We start from the raw sequence: 26,353 nt of genomic DNA, 5'->3' as shown, positions 1-26,353 counted from the left end.
GTGCAATTGTGATAGAGAAAATTGAGTACGACAGTACTCAATTTTCTCTATCACAATTGCACTAATACGGCTACAATCACATCAAGTATCAAGAAAGATACTTCCTTTTTATTTGCACTAACATACATTTTTTTTATTTGCACTAACAGTGGGCCATATTCTCATAGAAGTTACGATGGAGTATCTCAGGATACTCCATCGTATCTCCCTTTTTTTGGCCCGTGTATCTATGCGACTGATTCTTAGAATCATTTTCGCATAGATACACTTCATGGGCCAGATTCACGTAGCGCAGCGGATCTATAGATCCGCTCGTTCTACGTGAATTAAGATCCGCTCCCGCAAGTTTAGGAGGCAAGTGGCTAATTCACAAACTTGCGACGGCGGATCCTAAATCCCCCGGCGGAATTCAAATTCCGCGGCTAGGGGAGTGTACTATTTAAATCAGGCGCGTTCCCGCGCCGATTTAAATGCGCAGGCGCCGTCCGGGGAATTTCCCGGCGTGCATTGCTCCCACTGACGTCACTAGGACGTCAGTGGTTGCGACGTGAGCGGGACTTGCGACGCGCGTGTTCGTGAATCGGCATACGCAAACGACGTAGGAAAATTCAAATTCGACGCGGGAACGCCGGCTATACTTAACATTGGCTGTGCCTGATAAAAGAAGGGGTAAGTATACGACGGAAAACCGCTACGGAAACGACGTAAGAACACTGCGACGGGTCCGCGTACGTTCGTGAATTTGCGTATCTTGCTGATTTCCATATTATTTATCGTAAATCAGCGGGAACGCCCCCGGCGCCATTTTTAAATTGAAAAAAAGATCCGACAGTGTAACACATTGTAACACTGTCGGATCTAGCCCTATCTATGCGTATCTGATTCTATGAATCAGGCGCATAGATAGGACCAGTTTACGTCAGAGATACGATGGTGTATCTGTAGATACACCGTCGTATCTCTTTGTGAATCTGGCCCCTTATCCGCCATCTGTAAGTCACTTACACTGGCGGATCTTAAATGTAATGACGCCGGCCGCCGCTAGATGGCATTTACGTGAAGGACTCATTTGCGTATGCAAATGATCCTTCTACGCCGATTCCCGAACGAGTTCGCGTCGCGTAACCGTTGCTAACGTCGTTTGCGTAAGCGGAAACTTACTCCTGCTATATGAGGAGTAAGTTTCCGCAAGTCCCACATAGGCCATGTTACGGATGGCGTCGGGTCCGCGTCGTGTTTTTTCGTCGGGTACGTCGTTTACGTAAGTCGTTCTTGAATACGACTTTACGTCAATGACGCACACGTCGGCGTCATTGACGTTTTCCGCCGAGAACTGGAGCATGCGCACTGGGCTTTTTGAAGCCCGGCGCATGCGCAGTTCATTAGAATCGGGGGCGCGCTTAATTTGAATACAAGCCGCCCCCTTGGAGATCCGCCAGGCTACGCCGGGGCATTTACACTCCGCCGTCCCAACTTACGGAGCAAGTGTTTGGGGAATACAACACTTGCTCCTGTAAGTTGGGACAGCGGAGTGTAAGTGCCTTAAGCGCAGCCCGCGGATTTTTAGAGAGAATATGGGCCATACAATTTTTCAGGACAAGCTTTCGGGGTGTTACCCCTTCTTCAAGGTCCAAGCAGTACTGACTCACTTTCTTGATATAATGGTAGAGAGTAGACGGAACGAGTTGTTACAGACCCAATGATGAGCTGATAAATATTTCAAAGCGTACAGAATAACCAAGCTTATATAATAAAGCGAGGGGCTTTAGCGTTTGCTAATGTCAATTGCTTTACACAAAGGCCGGAGTGGACTTTGGGGTCTTTAACCCCCTTCCTGACCAGGGCAATTTTTGCGATTCGGCACTGCGTCCCTTTAACTGGCAATTGCGCGGTCGTGCGATGCTGTACCCCAAAAAAATTGACGTCCTTTTTTTCCCCCCACAAATAGAGCTTTCTTTTAGTGGTATTTGATCACCTCGCTATAAACAACAACAAAAAAAGATTTTGGAAAAAGAGTAATATTTTTTACTTTTTGCTATAATAAATATCACCAAATAATATATAAAAAAAAAACAAATGTTTTCATCAGTTTAGGCGATACGTATTCTTCTACATATTTTTGGTAAAAAAAAAAACGCAATAGGTGTATATTGATTGGTTTGCGCAAAAGTTAGAGGCCCGGATTCACAAAGCACTTACGCAGACGTATCTCAATATACGCTGCGTAAGTGTAACTATGCGCCATCGTATCTGTCTGCGCCGTGCCCACAGAACTAGATATGCCTGAAAATAGGCTTCATCTGACCGGCGTAACTTTCCTACGCCGGCGTATCGTAGGCGCATATTTACGCTGGGCGCCTCATTGCAAATATCCAAATGAGGGAGATACGTCGATTTACAAACGTAGTTGCGCCCGGCGCATAATATACGTGGTTTGTGTAAGGCTTACGTCCGGCGTAGAGTTATTCCCCATCTATGAGGCCCAACTCAAGCAAAGGTATGGACCAGGGAACAGCCGTCGTATTTTACGCCGTTTACGTAGTAGTACGTGAATAGGGCTGGGCGTAGATTACGTTCACGTCATAGGCAGTGATCCGTCGCATCTTAGGGAGTAGTTTTGATGTGATTCTGAGCATGCGCACTGGGATACGTCCACGGGACGGGGGGCGCATGCACCCTTCTTTTTCAGTACTTCTATGACGCTTGGCCCATCATTTGCATGGGGTCACGCCTCATTAGCATGGCTCACGCCCACTACCACCTGCGCTGGCTTACGCCGAGGAAACTCAGCGTATCTTTAACAGCGAGTACTTTGTGAATACTGTGCTTGGCGCTCTGCGCTGCGCCGGCGTAGCCTAAAAAAGATACGCTACGTCGGCATAAATATGCGCCAATGTATGTAAATCCAGGCCATAGTGTCTACAAAATAGGGGATAGTTTTATGAAATTTTTATTATTATTTTTTTTCTATTAGTAATGGCGGTGATCAGCGATTTTTTTATCGTGACTGCGACTTTATGGCGGACACATCGGACACTTTTGACACTATTTTGGGACCATTGTCATTTATACAGCGATCAGTGCTATAAAAATGCACTGATTACGGTGTAAATTACACTGGCAGGGAAGGGGTTAAACCCTAGGAGGCGATCAAGGGGTTAAGTGTGTCCTAGGGAGTGGGCTATAAGGGATGGGCTATAAGTGGCATGACAGAGATCACTGCCCCCGATGACAGGGAGCAGTAGATCTCTGTCATGTTGCTAGGCAGAACAGGGAAATGCCTTGTTTACATAGACATCTCCCCGTTCTGCCGCTCCATGACATGATCGCGGGCACCTGGCAGACATCAAGTCTGCGGGAACCACGGGCACGCTCGCGGAGTACGCGGCGGGCGCACGCACACACGTCCACGCCACGATTTAAAGGCAACGTACAGGTACGTTGCTTTGCGCAGCCGTGCCATTCTGCCAACGTATATCGGCATTTGGTTAAGCCATTCGATTTTTTTTTTTGTTTAATAATTCATAATATTTAATATTGTATTTGTATTATTTAATTTATACAGTGCCTTGAAAAAGTATTCATACCCCTTGACATTTTCCACATTTTGTCATGTTAAAACCAAAAACATAAATGTATTTTTTGGTGATTTTATGAGATAGACCGACACAAAGTGGCACATAAATGCAACATAAAATCACACCGCTCTGAACAGAAAAGCCAAATGATGAGATGGATGGTGGCACACTTAATCCAGGTGCTCTGGCTCAGGATGTCCTTCCCAGTTCCCACATCCGGAAACTAACCACAAATGTACATAGAAGAGCCGGCACCACTGGAAATTCAGACTTCATTTTATTGTTGTCTTATGACCATGATAAAAAGAACACTCAGACACATTTCTGCACGTGGGCCTTGTTCACAGCACCACTGAGAACAAGGCCCGCGTGCCGAAACGCATCTGCATGTTCTTTTTATCATGGTCATAAGACAACAATAAAATTGAAGTGTGAATTTCCAGTGGTGCCGGCTCTTCTATGTACAAAGTGGCACATAATTGTGGAAGGAAAGTGGAAGGAAAATGGTAAATGCTTTTAATATTTTTTTACAAATAAATCTGTGAAAAGTGTGTGGGGTACATTTGTATGGCGCCCCCCGGAGTCAATACTTTGTAGAACCTCCTTTCGCTGCAATTACAGCTACAAGTCTTTTTGGGGATGTCTTTACCAGCTTTGCACATCTAGAGAGAGACATTTTTCCCTCATTCTTCTTTGCAAAATACCTCAAGCTCTGTCAGATTGAATGGAGAGCGTCTGTGAACAGCAATTTTCAAGTCTTGCCACAGATTCTCAACTGGATTTAGGTCTGGACTGTGACTGGGCAATTCCAACACATGAATAGGCTTTAATCTAAACCATTCCATTGTAGCTCTGGCTGTGGGTTTAGAGTTGTTGTCCTGCTGGAAGGTGAACCTCCAGGTTTTCTTCTAAGATTGCCCTGTATTTGGCTCCATCCATCTTCCCATCAACTCTGACCAGCTTCCCTGTCCCTGCTAAAGAAAAGCATCCCCACCACATGATGCTGCCACCACCATGTTTCACAGTGGGGATGGTGTGTTCAGGGTGATGTGCAGTGTTAGTTTTCCACAACACATAGCGTTTTGCTTTTAGGCCAAAAATATAAAGTATTCGTCTCATCTGACCAGAGCACCTTCTTCCACAAGTTTGCTGTGTCCCCCACATGGTTTCTCACAAACTACAAACAGGACTTCTTATGGCTTTCATTCATCAATGGCTATTTTCTTGCCACTCTTCCATAAAGGGCAGATTTGCGGAGAGCACGACTAAAGCCTCGTACACACGGCCGAGGAACTCGACGTGCCAAACACATCGAGTTCCTCGGCCAGTTCAGCCCTGAAGCCGCCGAGGAGCTCGGCGGGACGAGAGCTCCCATAGAACAACGAGGAAATAGAGAACATGTTCTCTATTTCCTCGCCGAGCTCCTCGTCGGCTTCCTCGGCCGAAAGTGTACACACGACCAGTTTCCTCGGCAGAATTCAGCCAGAAACTCGGTCGGAAGCTGAATTCTGCCGAGGAAACTGGTCGTGTGTACGGGGCCTAATAGTTGTCCTGTGGACAGATTCTCCCACCTGAGCTGTGAATCTCTGCCTCTCTTCCACCTGTAAATGTAAGCCTACCACTGCCGCTGGGTTGCCGGAGCTGTTTGGCTGCCATTCTTAAAGGAGACCCTTCTACCTGCCTGGGAAGCTGAACTGGCTTTGTAAAAAGAGCGCATGTTGACCACTCTTATTAGGGGGTCACACTCCATCCGGTAAGCAGTGCATGAGAGTAAAGGGTCTCACCTGGTCTTCCTGAGTTTAAAGCGGGAATTCACCCGAAAAAATTTTTTTAACATTAGATTGGGCCTAATTACGGGAAGCAGAATCGGGTGTTTTGATTAAAATCAATGTAGTACTTACCTTTTTTGAGATAGATGTTCTACCGCCGCTTCCAGGTATGGTCTTCGGGACTGGGCGTTCCTATTTGATTGACAGCCTTCCGACGGTCGCATACAGCGCGTCACGAGTTGCCAAACGTCGGTGCGGCGCTATACGGTGCCTGCGCACCAACGTTCGGCTACTTTCGGAAACTGGTGACGCGCTGTATGCGACGGTCAGAAGGCTGTCAATCAAATAGGAACGCCCAGTCCCACAGCCCATACCCGGAAGTGGCGGGAGAACATCTATCTCAAAAAAGGTAAGTACTGCATTGATTTTAATCAAAACACCCGATTCTGCTTCCCGTAATTAGGCCCAATCTAATGTTAAAAATTGATTTTTTGGGTGAACCTCCACTTTAAGTTTAATACTTTTGGTTTTATCTGGACTTTGTTTGACCATCATTGTTTTTTTACTTCATGGACTGGTACAGTTCAAACTATATACATTTTGACTACTTGAGTGTATTGAGTGTTTTTGTATCAGGACACTGTGTACAGCAGCTTGATGTTTTGCTATCCTAGCACAGATTTTCTCCAGTTTTCATAATAATATTACTAAGACCCCTTTCACACTGGGGCGGTGGCGGTATATTGCCGCTAAAAATAGCGGCGCTATACCGCCAGATTTGCTGCGGGATTCGACCGATAGCGGTGCGGTATTAACCCCCGCTAGCGGCCGATAAAGGGTTAATACCGGTATTGCCGCGGTTTCCCATTGTTTTAAATGGGAAGGAGCGGTATACATACCGCTCCAACGATGCTGCTGACAGGAGATTTTTTTCTCTCCCGCCAGCGCATCGCCTCAGTGTGAAAGCCCTCCCTACTTTTACCAAAGGTGCGCTCCCGTCTCATTCTTTATTCTGAGCATGCGCGGGTTTCTAAGCATACACACGAATGTGTTTCTCGTCGTAAACCAGCCCGACGAGGAACACGACAAGGAAATTGAGACTACCGATGAGAAAAAATAAAACTTGTTCTCTTTTTTTCTCGTCGAGATCCACGACAGTTTTCTCGACGATAAACATACACACGACCGTTTTCCTCTGCAAAAAAGCCCTGCCACCAAGTTTCTTGATGGATTTTGTCGAGGAAAAGGGTCGTGTGTACAAGGCCTAAGCCTCATACACACGATCAGACTTCCATCTGACTTTCCCGTGGATTTTGCTCCGAAGGGCACTGTCCGTGAACTTGGTATGCATACACACGGCAGGACGTTTTCAGCCAACAAACACGAACGTAGTGACGTAAAAACGTACTACGTGTTTGTTGTGCTCTTTACCGCCACCCTTTGGACAACTTCTGCTATTGTTGTCTGATCTTTAGCATTGCTTCTGAGCATGAGTGTTTGTACTTTGGACTTTAGCCCAATGGACTTGTGTACACACGATTGAAAAGGGCCGACGTAGGACAATTGTTGCCGGAAAGTTTGTCTGTTCTTACAGCGAACATTTGTCCGATGAAAGAGTGTTCGTTGTCAAAAAGTCTGATCCTGTGTACTGGCCTTTATAGTGTGGGGGGGGGGGGGGGCACTTGCATCTCCAGCAGTTGGTGTTGTTGCCTAGTTATGTCAGGCATCAGCAAGGTTCTTAAGAGCACTATCCGGAGTTTCCAGCCACGAGGACCACGTTTTGTAAAATTTGTCCGATTATCCTCTGCTGTTGTATGCAGTTGTATACAGAGGGAGCGCAGAATTTATCAGGGATTTCCATTTGTCCAGGGTGAGGGGTGAGGGGACAAGTTTGTTGAAATCCCCAAAACAATAAAAGGAGCATTTGTAAAAAAATTATAATTGTATAATGTGTGTTATATCAGAATTTTTTTTTATGTTTTTGCCATGCGATTTATTAAAGATTATCCCGATCAAGTATCTAAAAATCTTGTTCTTCTCCTTTGCAGCACCTGCCACCGATTCTCCTGCTCACCGCGGCACTCCTAAAGATGTTCTGAGTCCCATTACATCTGATGATGAGTATCTGAGCCCCCAGGAAGATTTAAGTGAGCCTGCAACACCCCAGCACGTAATGCCTGGCAAAGCCACTATGGTGACCTTCAAAGCCCCTCCCTCATTCAAGGTGAAAAAAGCATTGGAGCTTGTGTACCTGGCTGTCTACATCAGCCTTTTTCCACCAGGGTGCTTAGGCACCATGGGGTGCCTTGAGGTTTATTCAGGAGTAGCTTGTCAGAATGCTTAAAAATTGCTTGTGTGGATGAAGCCTGCCTTTTTTTTTTTTTTGGTGGATTATGCGGGCAACGATCCCGCTACGAAGCCTGCCCTTTTTTTGGGGGGGTGGAGAATGCAGGCAACGATCCCGCTACGAAGCCTGCCCTTTTTTTTTTTGGGTGGAGAATGCGGGCAACCAAACCCCGCTATGAAGCCTGCCCTTTTTCTTTATGGTTGGAGGATGCGGGCAACGATCCCGCTACGAAGCCTGCCATTTTTTTTTTTGGTGGAGAATGCGGGCAACGATCCCGCTACAAAACCTGCCTTTTAGTTAAACAAAGCCACAGGTTTTCATTGTGCACCATTACAACCTTTTAGCTGCCGGCGTCCTAACGACCAATGGCATCATCCGCTGATAAGGAGGATGTGAATCACCTGCATAGCATCCTTGTTTGACCCTCTCCATCAGCGTTGGGGTCACTTTAGCTGAGTGATGGAGAAAAACCGGGGCAGGAAAACATAGGAAAACTAGTCAGAACCAGTTTGCACTGCTAACGTTGGGTGTCCTACCTGGACTTGTGGATGTTGCTACGTTATGTACAACTATTAGAATCGTTTTGACATTTTAGAATGGGGTGCCTCGTGACTGTCCATAATTTGTATAGGGTGCCTTGAGACTGTCCATGATTTTATAGCGTGCTTAGAGACTGTCCATGATTTTTATAGGGTGCCTTGAGACTGTCCATAATTTTTATAGGGTGCTTCGAGACTGTCCATAATTTTTATAGGGTGCCTTGAGACTGTCCATAATTTTTTTAGGGTGCTTTGAGACTGTCTTACTTTTATAGGGTGCTTCAAGACTGTCTATAATTTATATAGGGTGCTTGGAGACTGTCCATGATTTTTATAGGGTGCCTTGAGACTGTCCATCATTTTTATAGGGTGCTTCGAGACTGTCCATAATGTTTATAGGGTGCCTTGAGACTGTCCATGATTTTTATAGGGTGCCTTGAGACTGTCCATGATTTTTATAGGCTGCCTTGAGACTTTCCATGATTTTTATAGGGTGCCTTGAGACTGTCCGTGATTTTTATAGGGTGCCTTGAGACTGTCCATGATTTTTATAGGCTGCCTTGAGACTGTCCATAAATTTTTTTAGGGTGCTTTGAGACTGTCCAGAATTTTTATAGGATGCTTCAAGACTGTCCATAATTTTTATAGGGTGTCTTGAGACTGTCCAGCATTTTTATAGGGTGTCTTGAGACTGTCCAGCATTTTTATAGGGTGCCTTGAGACTGTCCATAATTTTTATAGGGTGCTTCCAGACCGTCCATAATTTTTATAGGGTGCCTTGATACTGTCCATAATTTTTATAGGATGCTTCAAGACTGTCCATAATTTTTATAGGGTGCGTTAAGACTGTCCATAATTTTTATACAGTGTCTTGAGACTGTCCAGCATTTTTATAGGGTGCCTTGAGACTGTCCATAATTTTTATAGGGTGCTTCGAGACCGTCCATAATTTTTATAGGGTGCCTTGAGACTGTCCATGATTTTATGGAGACTGTCCATGATTGTACAGTTCCTGTTAATAACTTAAAAAAGTACTATACAAATATAGCTTAGGAAAGTACATTTATAATACTTACCATTTCCGCCTCCAATGCAGCATTTTTTTTTTTTTTTTTACATATTATAGTTTTGGTAACATTTTCCATCATACATACAAAAAGTGTACAATGTTACAGCATGGAAAATAACAAAAGAGATGATTAGTACATCTGATATACAGGATGAGAATCGTACAATACAATGACAATGTACTCGCTAAGAAATGTAAATGCATGTGTCCGATGACTCTTAGCTAGAATGCCTGACTGTCTGCTTATAAAACAATATTAATGCCTTCCATGGGGGAGAGAATGGCAGGGTATTCAAGTCTTAATAATTGGATAGAACTACTCAACCTATGAGGGTCAGATTACCATCCTTCAGACTTAACAATACCTTGGGCTTGGTGGTCAGTGGTCAGTAGAAAAATTACATTGCGACTGTGGTCAGGTAGAGGAGGAATAGTGCCCCATTGTTGGTGTCAGTGGGAGGACTTGTACCCCATTGTTCATTGTTGGTGTCAGTGGGAGGAATAATGCTCTATTGTTGGTGTCAGTGGGAGGACTAGTGCCCCATTGTTCATTGTTGGTGTCAGTGGGAGGAATAATGCTCTAGTGTGAAGCCTCGTACACACGACCGAGGTTATCGACTGGCGAAACACATCGTTTTGCTCGTCGAGTTCCTTGTTAGGCTGTCGAGGAACTCGACAAGCCAATTTTCTCCATTCCCGTCAAGGAAATAGAGAACTTGCTGTCTTTTTGGCTCGTCGAGTTTCTCAACAGTTTCCTCGACGAAAATGTACACACGACCGGTTTCCTCGGCAAAAAAATATCTCCCAGCAAGTTTCTTGCTGGTTTTTGCAGAGAAACTCGGTCGTGTGTACGAGGCCTTCGTGTCAGTGGAAGGAATAGTGCCCAATTGTTGGTGTCATTGGGAGGACTTGTACCCCATTGTTCATTGCTGGTGTCAGTGGGAGGAATAATGCTCTATTGTTGGTGTCAGTGGAAGGAATAGTGCCCCATTGTTGGTGTTAGTGGAATGAATAGTGCCCCATTGTTGGTGTCAGTGGGAGGAATAGTGTCCCATTGTTCATTGTTGGTGTCAGTGGGAGGAATAATGCTCTATTGTTGGTGTCAGTGGTAGTAATAGTGCCGCATTGTTGATGTCACTGGAAGGAATAGCGCTCTATTGTTGGTGTCAGTGGAAGGAATAATGTCCCAATGTTGGTGTCAGTGGGAAAAATAATGCCCCATTGGTGTCAGTGGAAGGAATGGTGCCTCATATCAGTTGTGAAAATAGTCCACCAAGGGCTGGGTATAGGCAAGCAAAGGCCGTATTTGGCCCGTGGACCATACTTTGGAGACCGCTGGTCCAAACCAACAGAAGGTCTGAAAGAAAGATGTCGAGTCAGGAGAGGGAGATCCAGTGTCCCCAGGAGGAAGAGAATAGAGCGTGTCTTTCATAAAGTTGGACCATGAACTCTTCCTTACTTATAAAGGAATTAAGTTCTGAAGACAGGAGATTGGCCGCTCGGTATGGGCGCCATTCAGAGAATGCTTTGCGTTTTCAGAATAAATGCAAATAATTTTCTGATTGAACGAGATGGAGGGAGCTGATGTTACATTCTCCACCTCGTCCAATCAGAGAACTCTATTCATTTATTCAGAAAATGCAAAACATTCTCGCAAAGGCGCCCATACCAAGCGGCCAATCTCCTGTGTTCAGAATGCAGCAAGACAGCCACTTGATGCGGGACCTTGAAGCTTGTGGACTTCACTGGAGCTGTGTCTACTTCAGGGATTTCCTGCATCCAGGGGCATTGGCTAGGTATGGTATATACCTTTGGTCTCCAAACTGCGGCCCGGGGGCCGGATGTGGACCTTTGCTTGCCCTTATCTGGCACTTGGGGCACTTATTCCACCAACTGACACCAATGACGGGGCAGCATTCCCCCTACTAACCCTGTCAATGGGGCATCATTCTTCTCATTAATATCAACAATGGGGCACTATTCATCCCATTAGAAACAATGATGGACCACTAATGCCGGGGCATTATCAATATCTATTCTAATTGGCCACAGTCCGGGCCCCCCTTAAGCCTGAAGGACACTAAACTGGCCTTTTGCTTAGAAAGTTTGGAGACCCCTGGTCAGTGGTGTAGCGTGGGTTGTCAGCGCCTGGGGCGAGGCAAGTAATTTGCGCCCCCCTGACCCATGGACTTACCTTTTTTCAGCTATCTCCAGTCTGGTCACATGATCCACTATGTGAGACAGCGGTGGCTGTAGGGAAAATGACAGTGTGCTTGATAATGACTGGATAAGCCTGCATATGTTCCTATGTCCCATCTGTTGTTGGCGCTCCCTTCTCTTCACACTCGTGACAGCTCCCCTCCCCAGCTCCTGCACCCAGGGCGGTGGCTCCCCTTGCACCCCCCACGCTACGCCACTGCCCCTGGTATATACAGTACATAGGAGAACTGGAACAGGTGAATCCGAGCTTCTACCTCCTGTGTAATGACTGGTGAGCCTCAAGAACACAACACTGCAAACCTCCATGTATAATCCATGCAAAATAAGGAGAAAGGCTGGTGCCATGGAAGTCAACTAAAACCCAACTTCCAAGACACTAGCCTTTCTCTCTTTTTTTTGCATTGTATATACTGTACATCGTTTTAATGGTCTAAGTTGGACAAATGTAACTACAGTGGAACCTCGGATTATGAGCATAATCCGTTCCAGGAGAATGCTCCTAATCTAAAGTACTCGCATATCAAAGCGAGTTTCCCCATAGAAGTCAATGGAAACGAAAATAATTAGTTCCGCATTGACTTCAATGGCATGCAATACTGCATGCGGTCAGAGACGGTGGGCACCGGAGAGCCTCGGAAACAGATGGAAAGACCTGAAGACAGCTCGGCTGACCTTTACAAACCTTGGAAAGGCTCGGGAACGTAGTAGTTCCGAGTCTTTCCGAACGGCGCCAATCGACTATGATGAGTGCCTTTGGCTCGGGCACCCCCCCCCCCTCCACCTCAGGTCAAACGCGGTACTGCACACCACTTTGGCCTGAATCCTGCTCGTTTTGCGAGACAACACTCGCAAACCGAGTTAGGGTTTTTCAAAAGACAGCGCTCGTATTGCGAAACGCTCATTAACCGCGTCACTCGCAATCCGAGGTTCCACTGTATCTATAAAATATCCATACCTGGAATTCATGTTTGTTGTGCAGGTTTTCCTTTCCTTTGACCATTCTCGTTATTTTTATTTTTAGGTGCCACTGTCAGACCAGATGGTGTTTGAGGGCCAAGAAGTCATTCTGCGAGTTCATGTAGAAGGGGAACCCAAACCTATGATTAGCTGGTGAGTGATATCTACACAGACGCATGCATTCTGTCTGCTTCCTAGTTCACTATGGGCTGGATGTAGAGCTGGGATGTAGGCTGTGGTAGTCCTGTCTTGTATAGAACAGTTTAGTATTATTGGTATACAGAGTAGTAGTAGGTGTTCAGTTCATGTGTTATATTATTATTATTATTTAGGTACTTATATAGCGCCATCAATATACGCAGCGCTTTACGTAAACATTGTACATTCACAAACACAGTGGTGCAGTGAGTAGCATTTTCACCTAGCAGCAAAAGGGTAGCTGGTTCGAATCCCAACCACAACACCATCTGCTTGGAGTTTGCATGTTGCATGTTTTTGTGGTAAAATTATGTGCCTTGGCTTTTATTCGGGACGGGAGATGGGCACAGTTAGGCTGCAGATGGGCACAGTGAGGCTGCAGATGGGCAAAGTGAGGCTGCAGATGGGCACAGTGAGGCTGGAAATGGGCACACAGTGAGGCTGCAGATGGGCACACAGTGAGGCTGCAGATGGGCACAGTGAGGCTACATATGGGCACAGTGAGACTGCATATGGGCACAGTTAGGCTGCAGATGGGCACATTGAGGCTGCAGATGGGCACAGTAATGCTGCAGATGGGCACAGTGAGGCTGCAAATGGGCACAGTGAAGCTGCAGATGGGCACAGTGAGGCTGCAGATGGGCACACACAGTGAGGCTGCAGATGGGCACAGTGAGGCTGCAGATGGGCACAGTGAGGCTGCAGATGGGCACAGTGAGGCTGCAGATGGGCACTGTGAAGCTGCAGATGGGCACAGTGAGGCTGTAGATGGGCACAGTGAGGCTGCAGATGGGCACAGTGAGGCTGCAGATGGGCACAGTGAGGCTGAAGATGGGCACAGTGAGGCTGCAGATGGGCACAGTTAGGCTGCAGATGGGCACAGTTAGGCTGCAGATGGGCACAGTTAGGCTGCAAATAGGCACAGTGAGGCTGCAGATGGGCACAGTGAGGCTGCAGATGGGCATTGTTGACCCTCTTTTCCACTTACAGTAGCTGCTGCATTTGCCACCCTAGGCTTTCACTCGAGTCAATACGTTTTCCCATTTTTTTGTGGTAAAATTTGGTGCCTCTGCTTTTGTTCGGGACGGCTTATACTTGAGTATATACGGTAATATATGTCTTGCTCTATCCTTCCAGGTTAAAGAATAAGCAGCAGCTGAAATCAGGCACCAGATGTCACATGATGGAGGAGGAAGGCGGGATCTTTGCACTGCACATCTCGGGGACCGATAAGCGGGACACCGGATTCTATACCTGTAAAGCAATAAATGAGTACGGGACTAAGCAATGCGAAGCCAAGGTGGAAGTACGAGGTAAGGTTCCCGAAACGCGTTGGTGTTACACATATGTCTAAATGATGTCCTGGTCTCTGATCAATCAATTGATTCAGAGTTCTAGGGAAAGTACAAAGAGTAAATCATGTCACTACTGATATCAGGAAACCCTGTGAAAGTTGGAATCCAATTTTGATGCAGTGCTTTACAAAGGTGATGAGGCAAAGAACGATCATATCATGGGGTGAGGATCCTCATGGGGTGAGGATAGTTTTGTTCCAGTTTGTTTTATTGCTGTCTAAAGCCTCGTACACAAGATCGGATTTTCCGACAGGAATTGTGTGTTGGCAGGCTGTTGTCGGAAAATCCGACCGTTTGTACTCTCCATCAGACAATTGTTGTCGGATTTTCCGCAGACAAATGTGGGATGCTTTAAAATTGTCCGCCAACAATTGTGTGTTGTCGGATTTTCCGAACGTGTGTACACAAGTCCAAAATACGAACACGCATGCTCAGAAGCAATTCTCACCATAACACAACATTAGCAGAAGTTGCCCAAAGGGTGGCGCTTAAGAGCTGAAAAACACGTAGTTTTGTGTTTGTTGGCTAACAATTCTTTGTTGTTTATATGCAAGACAAATTCCTGGCCAACGCCCTTCGGACAAAAGTCCTACGCTTTATCCGCAAAAAGTCTGATCGCGTGTACGAGGCTTTATTGTTGCAACACAACTTGCACCAGAAATATATCATGTTGGGTGGATTGGACTGGTCCTTTTCCTTTTAACCGTTACAAACATTTCTCGAAAGTTGTACGTTTTTGATGGATTTTTATTGCATTACATTGGATCAGATAGAACATTGTTGTTTCCGTGTGTTTTTGATATACTAGTGCGTTTTTAAATCGGATTATGTCATTGCTAAAATAGATTATATTTTTCATTTTGAGCCTCTGTTTTTTTGTTTTTTTTTTGTGTGTTTGAAAGCTCCGGCAATTATAATTTACTTTTTGATTAAAGTAGAAACAAATCTTTTTGTGGTATTGGATAGAGTGCAGAAGGCTTAGAACATCTGTCAGAATCAGGGGCGGACTGACCATTTGGGCACTTGGGCACTGCCTGAGGGCCCCATGCCACTAGGGAGCCCCATCAGGGCTGCCAGCCTCAGTAAAACCAGGGACAGTGGGCCAGATTCACGTAGAATCGCGGCGGCGTAACGTATCCTAGATACGTTACACCGCCGCAATTTTTCATCGCAAGTGCCTGATTCACCAAGCACTTGCGATGAAAACTACGCCGGCGGCCTCCGGCGCAAGGCGGGCCAATTTAAATGGGCGTGTGCCGGACCTACTGCGCATGCTCCGTTTCTTGACTCCCGCCGTGCTTTGCGTGCCGTGACGTCATTTTTTTGAACGGCGACGCGCGTAGCGTACTTCCGTATTCCCGGACGGCTTACGCAAACGACGTTAAATTTTGAATTTCGACGTGGGAACGACGGCCATACTTTAGACAGCAATACGCTTGCTGACTAAAGTTAAGGCACCAAAAAAAACGACTAACTTTGCGACGGGAAACTAGACTAGCGGCGACGTAGCGAACGCGAAAATCCGTCGTGGATCCGCCATAACTCCTAATTTGAATACCCAACGCTGGTTTACACCTGTCGGATCTTATGGATATCTATGCGTAACTGGTTCTATAAATCAGTCGCATAGATACTCTGAGAGATACGACGGCGTATCAGGAGAAACGCCGTCGTATCTCATTTGTGAATCTGACCCGGTATGTACAAATCTGTGTATTTAAAAAAAATCACAAGATTATAGCTGCCCCGCCTCTCCGGTATCTTTTCAGTGTGTGTGTGTGTGTGTATTCTGTGTGCATGTATACTGTGTGTGTATATTGTGTGTCTGTGTGTATGTATGTGTGTGTGTGTACTGTGTATGTATACTGTCTGTGTGTATGTATGTGTGTGTGTGTACTGTGTATGTATACTGTCTGTGTGTATGTATACTGTGTGGCCCCATAATCTATTGCCTGGGGGCCCCATAATCTATTGCCTGGCGGCCCCATAATCTCGTATTGCCCGGGGGCCCCATAATGTTCTAATGTCCGGGGGGCCCCATGAGTTGTCAGTCCGCCCCTGGTCAGAATTGTATTGTTGCCTTTGGGATTTGATTTACTAAAGGCAAATAGACGGTGCACTTTGCAAGAGCAGTTGCTCCAGAGCTTCGTAAATGAGGGGAAGCTCTACTGACTTCCATCATCCAATCATGTGCAAGCAAAAATGCATTTTTTTTTTTTTTTATTACCCTTGCACATGATTGGGTATTTTTAGCAAAGTGAAGCTTTGTCTCATTTACTAAGATTTGGAGCAACTACACTTGCAGAGGGCAACTGCACTTTGCGAAGTGCAGAGTCTGCCTTTAATATATCATGCCCTGTGTCTCCAACTGTGCCAGTTGCACCAATCGGAAGGATGGTAATAGGCAACAATAAAACAATGTGCTGTCCATGTGCCTGGTGCTACTGGGACAAGAAGTGGGAAAAAATCCTGCCCAATAGGTACACAGACAGCAAGAAAAGCCTTGGTGCCCTTTCACACGGGGCGGATCAGTAAAGATCCGCCTCCGTGTGTCCGTAAAGCTCATCTGGGATCCTCCGTAAAATCCCAGCTGAGCCGTCGGGGGATCGGATGAACACGGACCGTATGTCCGCGTTCATCCGATCCGCCAGACGGAATAAAAATAGGATTTTCTTCCGTCCGAAAAATCGGAGCTTTGCGGAGGCGGGTGATTACGGGTGTCAGGGGATGGTCATCCACTGACACCCGCAATCACATAGGGACCAATGTATGCCCCGTTTTCATCCGCAACGGATGGATGAAAATGCGGACATACGGTCCGCACGTCTGAATGGGGCCTTATAGATATTTGAACCCTTCGTCTCTCCAGCCCAAAAAATAAAAAATATATTTTTTTCCCCTCAGTTCTTCAAGTGTCCTTTAGCTTATTCAAACAACAGTCAAACCCCAGTTGTAGGCAACCTCGGCCAGGGCCATCTTTAATGTTGATTGGACCCTGGACAAAAAAAATCTTGACCGTTCTTATAGGCGGCGGGAGGGGACACCCCCCCTCCCGCCACCATCTGGTGCTTCTCCGGCTCTCCCGTGCTATCGGAGGCCCGGAGATCGAATCGGCCGCCGCCAAATGAAGAGCAGAGATTTCCGGTGACCACATGGTCACCAGTCATCTCTATGACCGCCGGAGGCATAACGTCGCGCCCGGGCACCCGGAAGTAAACAAAGCCGCAATCGTGGCTGAAAGCATGAGATCTGTGAATTTATTTTCACGATTTCATGCTTTCCAGCCTGGAGGAGAGATGTGAGGTCTTATTGACCCCGCATCTCTCCAGAAAGGAGGACCTGTCACAATATATTTCTATTACAAGGGATGTTTACATTCCTTGTAATAGGAATAAAAGTGATTAAAAAAAATGTAAAACAAAGTGTAAAAATAAAAAAATTAAGGAAAAAAAAAATGTTTTTTATATAAATATATATATTTTTTTAAACGCCCCTGTCCCCAGTAGCTCGCACTCAGAAGCAAACGCACACGTAAGTCCCGCTCACATATGTAAACGCCATTCAAACCACACATGTGAGGTATCGCCGTGTGCGTTAGAGCGAGAGCAATAATTCTAGCACTAGACCTCCTCTGTAAGGCCCCTTTCACATTGGAGCGGGAGCTGCGGTGGCGGTATAGCGCCGCTAAAAATAGCAGCGCTAAACCGCCGGGATTGCCGCGGGAATTGGCCGCTAGCGGTGCGGTATTAACCCCCGCCAGCGGCCGATAAAGGGTTAATACCGCCCGCAATGCGCCTCTGCAGAGGCACATTGCGGGCGGTATTGCCGCGGTTTCCCATTGTTTTAAATGGGAAGGAGCGGTATACATGCCCCTCCTCTCACCGCTCCAAAGATGCTGCTGACAGGAGATTTTTTTGTCTCCCGCCAGCGCATCGCCTCAGTGTGAAAGCCCTCCGGCTTTCACATTGAGTATGCAGTGAAGGAGTTTTTCAGGCGGTATAGCAGCGCTATTTTTAGCGCTGTACCGCCTGAAAAACTCCTCAGTGTGAAAGGGGCCTAACTCTAAATTGGTAACCTGTAAAAAACATTAAAGCGTCGCCTATGGGGATTTTTAAGTACCGAAGTTTGGCGCCATTCCATGAGTGTGCGCAATTTTAAAGCATGACAAGTTAGGCATCTATTTACTCGGCTTAACATTATCTTTCACATTATAGAAAACAATTTGGCTAACTTTACTGTTTTGTTATTTTTTAATTCATGAAACCATTTTTTTCCCCCCCAAAAAAAGGCGTTTGAAAAATGATTGCGCAAATAACGTGAAAGATAAAAAGTTGCAATGACTGCCACTTTATTCCCTAGGGTGTCTGCTAAAAAAAAATATATAATGTTTCGGGGTTCAGAGTAATTTTCTAGCAAAGAAATTATGATTTTTACATGAAGGAGAGAAGTGCCAGAATAGGCGCGGTATGGAAGTGGTTAATATAAAAAAAAAAAAGCCAATAATAATGGCTGCTTTTTTTTTTTTTTTTATCTGAGATCTGAAAGTGTGAGTTTAGTCCTATGGAGTTATCAGTTAGCCTGGATCCTATGTTTCCCTGAGCTGCAGGTTCCTTATTATGGAACAGAAGTCATGTTGCGCCTGCCGGCTGCCGCATACCGCTGAGTTGTTTGGTTTATGCGTTTTGATTTTATCCCTGCTGCAGGCCAGGGTACTCATGTCCTCTTCCCAGACGATCCCCTTGGTTTCATATTTTCCTCATTGCGTGACTCTTGGGTTTAGGACTCGGTGACAGTTACATTCTGTCACTTTCTCCTCCGCATATGATATTACTGCATGCTACCCTAAGCGAAAACCTTTCCCGGTATCTGCATGGCACCATTCTCCAAGAGCAATCGGCTGCATGCTTAGCTTCCATCTTCAGATATAGAAAACTATTGGGAAGAGATGACAGGGACCTGGGCTCTGCAGACTGAAGCCTGAAAATCAGCTTGGGTGGTTACCAATGTTACTGGCCGCAAGACTGCTTTCTGTAAAATAGATGTAGCACTACCCCCGGAGGAGCTGCTGGATTTTCTCACAGCACATTACCTCATGGCTCCTCTGAATTCCTAGGGGTGAATGAGGCGTATTGCATATAGTAGAAGTAAAGGAATGTCCACGACAGGTGCTCTTTGCTGTGCTGTTTATTACCCAGCCAGGTAAAAACAGTAAACTTGTGGTGAGGAAAGTAAAGAAGAATGGAGAATAGCAGATTCAGGTGTGATAATAGGAAACAGTCCTGCTCCCAAACGTAACACTTCTATGCGCCACTCCCGCCGGAAGGGGGTTTAGTGCACCAGGACAGGCCTCTCTCACTGACCTGGCAGCCGGAGTATCACTCGGACAACTGTAGGATAAAGTCTATGCCACAGACCCTCCTTGGTGAACTTCAATTTGAGGAAAAGTCTCTGCCACAGGCCCTCCTTGGTGAACTTCAATTTGAGGAAAAGTCTCTGCCACAGACCCTCCTCGGTGAACTTCAATTTGAGGAAAAGTCTCTGCCACAGACCCTCCTCGGTGAACTTCAATTTGAGGAAAAGTCTCTGCCACAGGCCCTCCTTGGTGAACTTCAATTTGAGGAAAAGTCTCTGCCACAGACCCTCCTCGGTGAACTTCAATTTGAGGAAAAGTCTCTGCCACAGACCCTCCTCGGTGAGCCTCAATTTGAGGAAAAGTCTCTGCCACAGACCCTCCTCGGTGAGCCTCAATTTGAGGAAAAGTCTCTGCCACAGACCCTCCTCGGTGAACTTCAATTTGAGGAAAAGTCTATGCCACAGGCCCTCCTCGGTGAACTTCAATTTGAGGAAAAGTCTATGCCACAGACCCTCCTCGGTGAACTTCAATTTGAGGAAAAGTCTCTGCCACAGGCCCTCCTTGGTGAACTTCAATTTGAGGAAAAGTCTATGCCACAGGCCCTCCTCGGTGAACTTCAATTTGAGGAAAAGTCTCTGCCACAGACCCTCCTCGGTGAACTTCAATTTGAGGAAAAGTCTCTGCCACAGGCCCTCCTTGGTGAACTTCAATTTGAGGAAAAGTCTATGCCACAGACCCTCCTCGGTGAGCCTCAATTTGAGGAAAAGTCTCTGCCACAGACCCTCCTCGGTGAACTTCAATTTGAGGAAAAGTCTCTGCCACAGGCCCTCCTCTGTGAACTTCAATTTGAGGAAAAGTCTCTGCCACAGACCCTCCTTGGTGAGCCTCAGAAAGACACCTCTGCCACAGGCCCTCTCTGGATTGAATACTAGGAGATATCCCTCCTTAGATGAGTTACGCCTGGACCTGCTTCAGCTTGTCACCCAGGTACCGACTGACAGGTGATCAATCCCTCAGTGTGCGGCTCCCTTGATCCCCGGTGGTTTGTCAGGCCCTTTTGGACCGCCAGCCTCTCAATGGCGCTCCTCAGACGGACTCCCCACCGAACAGCAGTACAGCTTGGGATCTTCAGAAGTGGGAACCCAGTCACTCACTGGGTCCCTGTCGCTTTTCAGATGCTCCGGGCCAACATGGTCCCCTCCTCAGCATGCACAGCGAGGACAATTCCTCCTGATTGGCTGCTGGGAAAGAGCACCCAAACCTTGACTCCACTGCTGCCATCTGCAGTACCGGGGTTGGAAGAACACCCCGATACAGCAGAATGGGCCCACAGCACAGCCAAGCTGAGACAGAGACCCTGTTTTGCAGAGTTTAACTACGCTCTGATCTACCGGGTCATACACTATCGGGCACGTCAGGAACAAAAGCGGAGGCAGGAAGCAAAGTCAAGGTGCAGGCTGGGTCGGTGTTGGGCTGGCAGCGAGGTAGCAGAAGCAGCAGGCGGAAGCAAGGTCAGAACAAGCCGGGTCGGGTGCAGGCGGAGAGCAGGAGTGTCAGAGGCAAGCCGGGTCAGATCAACACAACGGAAATCAGGATACAGGTTACAGGAATAGGCACGCTAAGCGTTATAGAATGGACAGCACTTGAGTCCAGGAAGTGGCCAGCTTAAATAGCCTGTTTGGCGCCCAAACATTCAGGGAGTCACAGGTCGACCTCTATGGCCGCCATTTTGGGTACAGGCATGCCTTTCCTGACAGACTCGCAGCAGCGTGCATCTCCAGTCACCAGTTCAGGTCCAATTTCAGCCCAAATTTTTGGCTGAATTCAGACCTGAAACAGACCAAAAGACGCACAGATCTCCTGTGCAATTCGCAGCGGAGACACCCTGGAGATGTGTGAACTGGATCCATATAGAGCCGTTCACAATCTCCTGCTATACAAATTGGATGTGGGGAAACCCAGCCAAAAGGAATGCCGGGGTGGATGGGAAGGGGTTAAAGGGTTATATATAGTTTACTTTAAGTGCCAGTTCACAGTGGAATGCAGAGTGAATTCCTTTCAGCTTCAATGGGATACGATTGTCAGCTCATTCATTTGAATCACATCAGATTCCCCCTTTCACATGAGAGGTCCCCCATCATGTCAGAGATCCCCCATCACATCAGAGGTCCCCCATCATGTCAGAGATCCCCCATCATATCAGAGGTCCCCCATCATGTCAGAGATCCCCATCACATCAGAGGTCCCCCATCATGTCAGAGATCCCCCATAATGTCAGAGGTCCCCCATCATGTCAGAGATCCCCCATAATGTCAGAGGTCGCCCATCATGTCAGAGATCCCCCATCCCATCAGAGGTTCCCCATCATGTCAGAGGTCCTCCATCACATCAGAGGTCCCCCATCATGTCAGAGATCCCCCATCACATCAGAGGTCCCCCATCATGTCAGAGATCCCCCATAATGTCAGAGGTCGCCCATCCCGTCAGAGATCCCCCATCCCATCAGAGGTTCCCCATCATGTCAGAGGTCCTCCATCACATCAGAGGTCCCCCATCATGTCAGAGATCCCCCATCACATCAGAGGTCCCCCATCATGTCAGAGATCCCCCATCACATCAGGGGTCCCCCATCACGTCAGAGGTCCCCCATCACATCAGAGGTCCCCCATCATGTCAGAGATCCCCCATCACATCAGGGGTCCCCCATCATGTCAGAGATCCCCCATCACATCAGAGGTCCCCCATCACATCAGAGGTCCCCCATCATGTCAGAGATCCCCCATCACATCAGGGGTCCCCCATCATGTCAGAGATCCCCCATCATATCAGAGGTCCCCCATCATGTCAGAGATCCTCATCACATCAGAGGTCCCCCATCATGTCAGAGATCCCCCATAATGTCAGGGGTCCCCCATCATGTCAGAGATCCCCCATCACATCAGAGGTCCCCCATCATGTCAGAGATCCCCCATAATGTCAGAGGTCGCCCATCCCGTCAGAGATCCCCCATCCCATCAGAGGTTCCCCATCATGTCAGAGGTCCTCCATGACATCAGAGGTCCCCCATCATGTCAGAGATCCCCCATCACATCAGAGGTCCCCCATCATGTCAGAGATCCCCCATCACATCAGGGGTCCCCCATCACGTCAGAGGTCCCCCATCACATCAGAGGTCCCCCATCATGTCAGAGATCCCCCATCACATCAGAGGTCCCCCATCATGTCAGAGATCCCCCATCACATCAGGGGTCCCCCATCATGTCAGAGATCCCCCATCACATCAGAGGTCACCCATCATGTCAGAGATCCCCCATCACATCAGGGGTCCCCCATCATGTCAGAGATCCCCCATCACATTAGAGTCTCTGCTTCACATCACAGTCCCTCCTTCACATCAGAGGCCTCTCATCACAACCAAGTCCCCCTATACATGAGTCCCTCATCACACCAGAGTTCCCCCATCACATTAGAGCCTCCCCATCACATCAGAGTATACCCATTATCAGAAAAGTCTCCCATCACATCAAAGTCCCCCATCACAGAGCCCCCAATCACAGAGTCCCCCTTCCCAGAACTCCCCAGTCACACAGCCCCCCTCTCCCTCAATCTCAAAGTCCCCTCTTCATATCAGACGCCAACTTTTTGGCCCCAGTAGTACAGTAGAGGGTATAGGAGGTCTATACTTTGATGTCCTCTCTATATGTCCCTCCATCACAGAGTGCGGCCATTACAGTTCTCTCATTACAGAGCCATCCAATCACACACTCCCCTCTTCACATTAGAGCCCTACTATTTAACTTCAGCAGCAGAGGTGAGGAGGTGGAGGAGGTCTGCAGCCAGCCAGGCCCCCCATCCGGGTCGCGGCTTCAGCGGCTTCCCCCCTGCATCTCCTCCCGAGGTTTCTCCTCTAGGTCAATCGGGACTTGCGGCCAATCGGGTCTTAGGACTCCCGGCCAATCGGGATTTAGGACCTGCTTCCTGATTGGCCGGGAGGAGAATCAGGAAGACATTAGTGAATATTAATTCACTAATGTCACACAACTGGGTGCTCTGCTCCCCAAATCCACCCGCCAATTGGAGCCTCAGGCTCTAATCATGTGCTTAAAAAAAAAACATTGAAATCCACGCGTCCGGCGCCCTGCATGTAGATTACGGGCCAGGCGCATGACAATATACGTTTTTATGGAAAACTTGTGTATGTTTCTTTATAATACGTATTTAGCTTTTCAAGCTTTTTAACCACTTAACCACTTGCCGTCGCCGCACCGTCAAAATACGTCCACAAGGTGGCTCTCCTAGGCGAGAGCACGTAATATGACGTCCTGCCTAAAAGCCGCCACTAGGCGCCCCCCGCTCGCCCCCGACTCCCGTGCGTGTGCCCGGCGGGCGCGATCGCCGCCGGGCACACGCGATCGCTCGGTACACAGCTCTCGTTCCTGTCAGCAGGGGAAATGCTGATTTTCTGTTCATACACTGTATGAACAGAAGATCAGTGTTTCCCCTAGTGAGGCCACCCCCCCCCCACAGTAAGAACACACCGAGGCATACTTAACCCCTTCCTCGCCCCCTAGTGTTAACCCCTTCACTGCCAGTGGCATTTTTATAGTAATCTAATGCATTTTTATAGCACTGATCGCTATAAAAATGCCAATGGTCCCAAAAATGTGTCAAAAATGTCCGAAGTGTCCGCCATAATGTCGCAATACCGAAAAAAAAATCGCTGATCGCCGCCATTACTAGTAAAAAAAAATATTAATAAAAATGCCATAAAAATACCCCCTATTTTGTAAACGCTATAACTTTTGCGCAAACCAATCAATAAACGCTTATTGCGATTTTTTTTTACGAAAAATATGTAGAAGAATACGTATCGGCCTAAACTGAGGAAAAAAAATGTTTTTTTATATATTTTTGGGGGATATTTATTACAGCAAAAAGTAAAAAATATTAATTTTTTTCAAAATTGTCGTTCTATTTTTGTTTATAGCGCAAAAAATAAAAAAACGCAGAGGTGATCAAATACCACCAAAAGAAAGCTCTATTTGTGGGAAAAAAAGGACGCCAATTTTGTTTGGGAGCCACGTCGCACGACCGCGCAATTGTCTGTTAAAGCGACGCAGTCCCGAATCGCAAAAAGTACTCTGGTCTTTGGGCAGCAATATGGTCCGGGGGGTAAGTGGTTAAGGACGGAAGGTGTTTTTCAGATTCGGTGTTTACGAGACTAAAACATTTTTTTTTGCTAGAAAATTACTTAAAACCCCCAAAAATTATATATTTTTTTCTAACACCCTAGAGAATAAAATGGCGGTCATTGCAATACTTTTTGTCACACCGTATTTGCGCAGCGGTCTTACAAGCGCACTTTATTTGGAAAAAATCATTTTTTTTAATTAAAAAATAAGACAACAATAAATTTGGCACCATTTTTTATATATTGTGAAAGATAATGCTACGGCGAGTAAAATGATACCCAACATGTCACGCTTCAAAATTGCGCCCGCTCGTGGCATGGCGTCAAACTTTTACCCATAAAAATCTCGATAGGCGACGTTTAAAAAATTCTACAGGTTGCATTTTTTGAGCTACAGAGTAGGTCTAGGGCTAGAATTATTGCTCTCGCTCTAACGATCGCGGCGATACCTCACTTGTGTGGTTTGAACATCGTTTTCATATGCGGGCGCTACTCGCGTATGCGTTCGCTTCTGTGCGCGAGCACGTCGGGGCAGGGCGCTTTAAAAAAATGTTTTTGTTTGTTTTCTTATTTATTTTTATTTAGTTAATAATTTTTTACACTGAAATAAAAAAAAAATGATCACTTTTATTCCTATTACAAGGAATGTAAACATCCCTTGTAATAGAAAAAAAGCATGACAGGTCCTCTTAAATATGAGATCTGGGGTCAAAAAGACCTCACATCTCATATTTAGACTTAAATGCAAAAAAAAGAAAAAAAAATTGAAACTGTCATTTTTTCAAATGACAAAAAAAAACGCTGGGCAGGACTGACGTTTTGACGTCACTTCCGCCGAGCAGAGCTATGGGGACGGGTGGGGGGGATTTTTCCTTCACTCGCATTCCCCACACAGCTGCCAAACGGACCCGATCTCCTCCGCCACTACCGAGGGCGCGGGAGAGCGGCGGAAGGCCCTCTCCCGCCACCGATAACGGCGATCTCGCGGTGAATCCGCCACGGAGACCGCCGTTATCTTTTACACGGCCGCCCACTGAAGAGATGGATATCTCGGTTGTGGCAGCAGCTGCTGCCGTTACCGAGATATCCCTCTTTAAAAAGAGGACGTCTTTTGGACATGGGGCCGTGGGCAAGAGGTTAAGGTAGAATATCAATTAAAATTTATAAAACTTTTTATACACTATTTTTTTAAGTCCTTCTACTATCTAGTACCTTAAAGTTTTGTATCTCCTTGGTGTGCATTTGGGTGTGCACCCCAAAGCTCAACCACATATGTGTGTGTGTGCATGTGTATATATACTGACAGTGTTAGTAGGGCAGAGATTGGTGTCAGTAGGGCAGTGGACAGTGTCAGTAATTTTATTTTTATTATTCAATTTTTTTTATTACGTTTTTTTTATATATTTTTTTTGCTTTTTTTTTTTTTTTTAAGGAGCTTTGGTGATATATCAGGGGTCTAAACAGGGAGAATCTGCACCACACAGGGTGGTTAGAGTGTGCCCAGGCATACCTGGCACACCCTGTGCGTATGCCTATTGATATCCCATTTTTAATACTTCAATATTGCGATGTGGTACCGCTGTGCAATAGGCTAGAGACCAGGTAATGGAACAGGCTACAATTATTAGAATAAATGCATATTCTAGCCATTATAATGATTTTCTGTACATACACTTTTAAAAGTCATATGCCTATAAACGCGAGTAGATGCCAAAATGAGAATTTTTTAATACTGTTTTTTTTTCTGCTAGCTCAGCATACTCAGCATAGATAGGAG

At 46.6% G+C, this 26,353-nt stretch overlaps 1 protein-coding gene across 1 annotated transcript in view; it reads left to right on the top strand.

The window, feature by feature from the left end:
• The window catches only part of SPEG (striated muscle enriched protein kinase), a 382,864-nt gene that overhangs the window by 204,016 nt on the left and 152,495 nt on the right, over positions 1–26,353 (top strand). The window contains exons 7-9 of the mRNA XM_040358128.1: positions 7,396–7,571; positions 12,544–12,632; positions 13,815–13,990. Of these exons, the coding sequence (XP_040214062.1) occupies positions 7,396–7,571; positions 12,544–12,632; positions 13,815–13,990 (441 nt within the window). The remainder of the gene's footprint in view (positions 1–7,395; positions 7,572–12,543; positions 12,633–13,814; positions 13,991–26,353) is intronic.

This window comes from Rana temporaria, chromosome 6 (assembly GCF_905171775.1).
Source record: "Rana temporaria chromosome 6, aRanTem1.1, whole genome shotgun sequence".
Lineage (NCBI taxonomy): Eukaryota > Metazoa > Chordata > Amphibia > Anura > Ranidae > Rana > Rana temporaria.
Note: the sequence above shows the minus strand (reverse complement) of the source record. Positions and strands in the feature narration are given on the sequence as shown.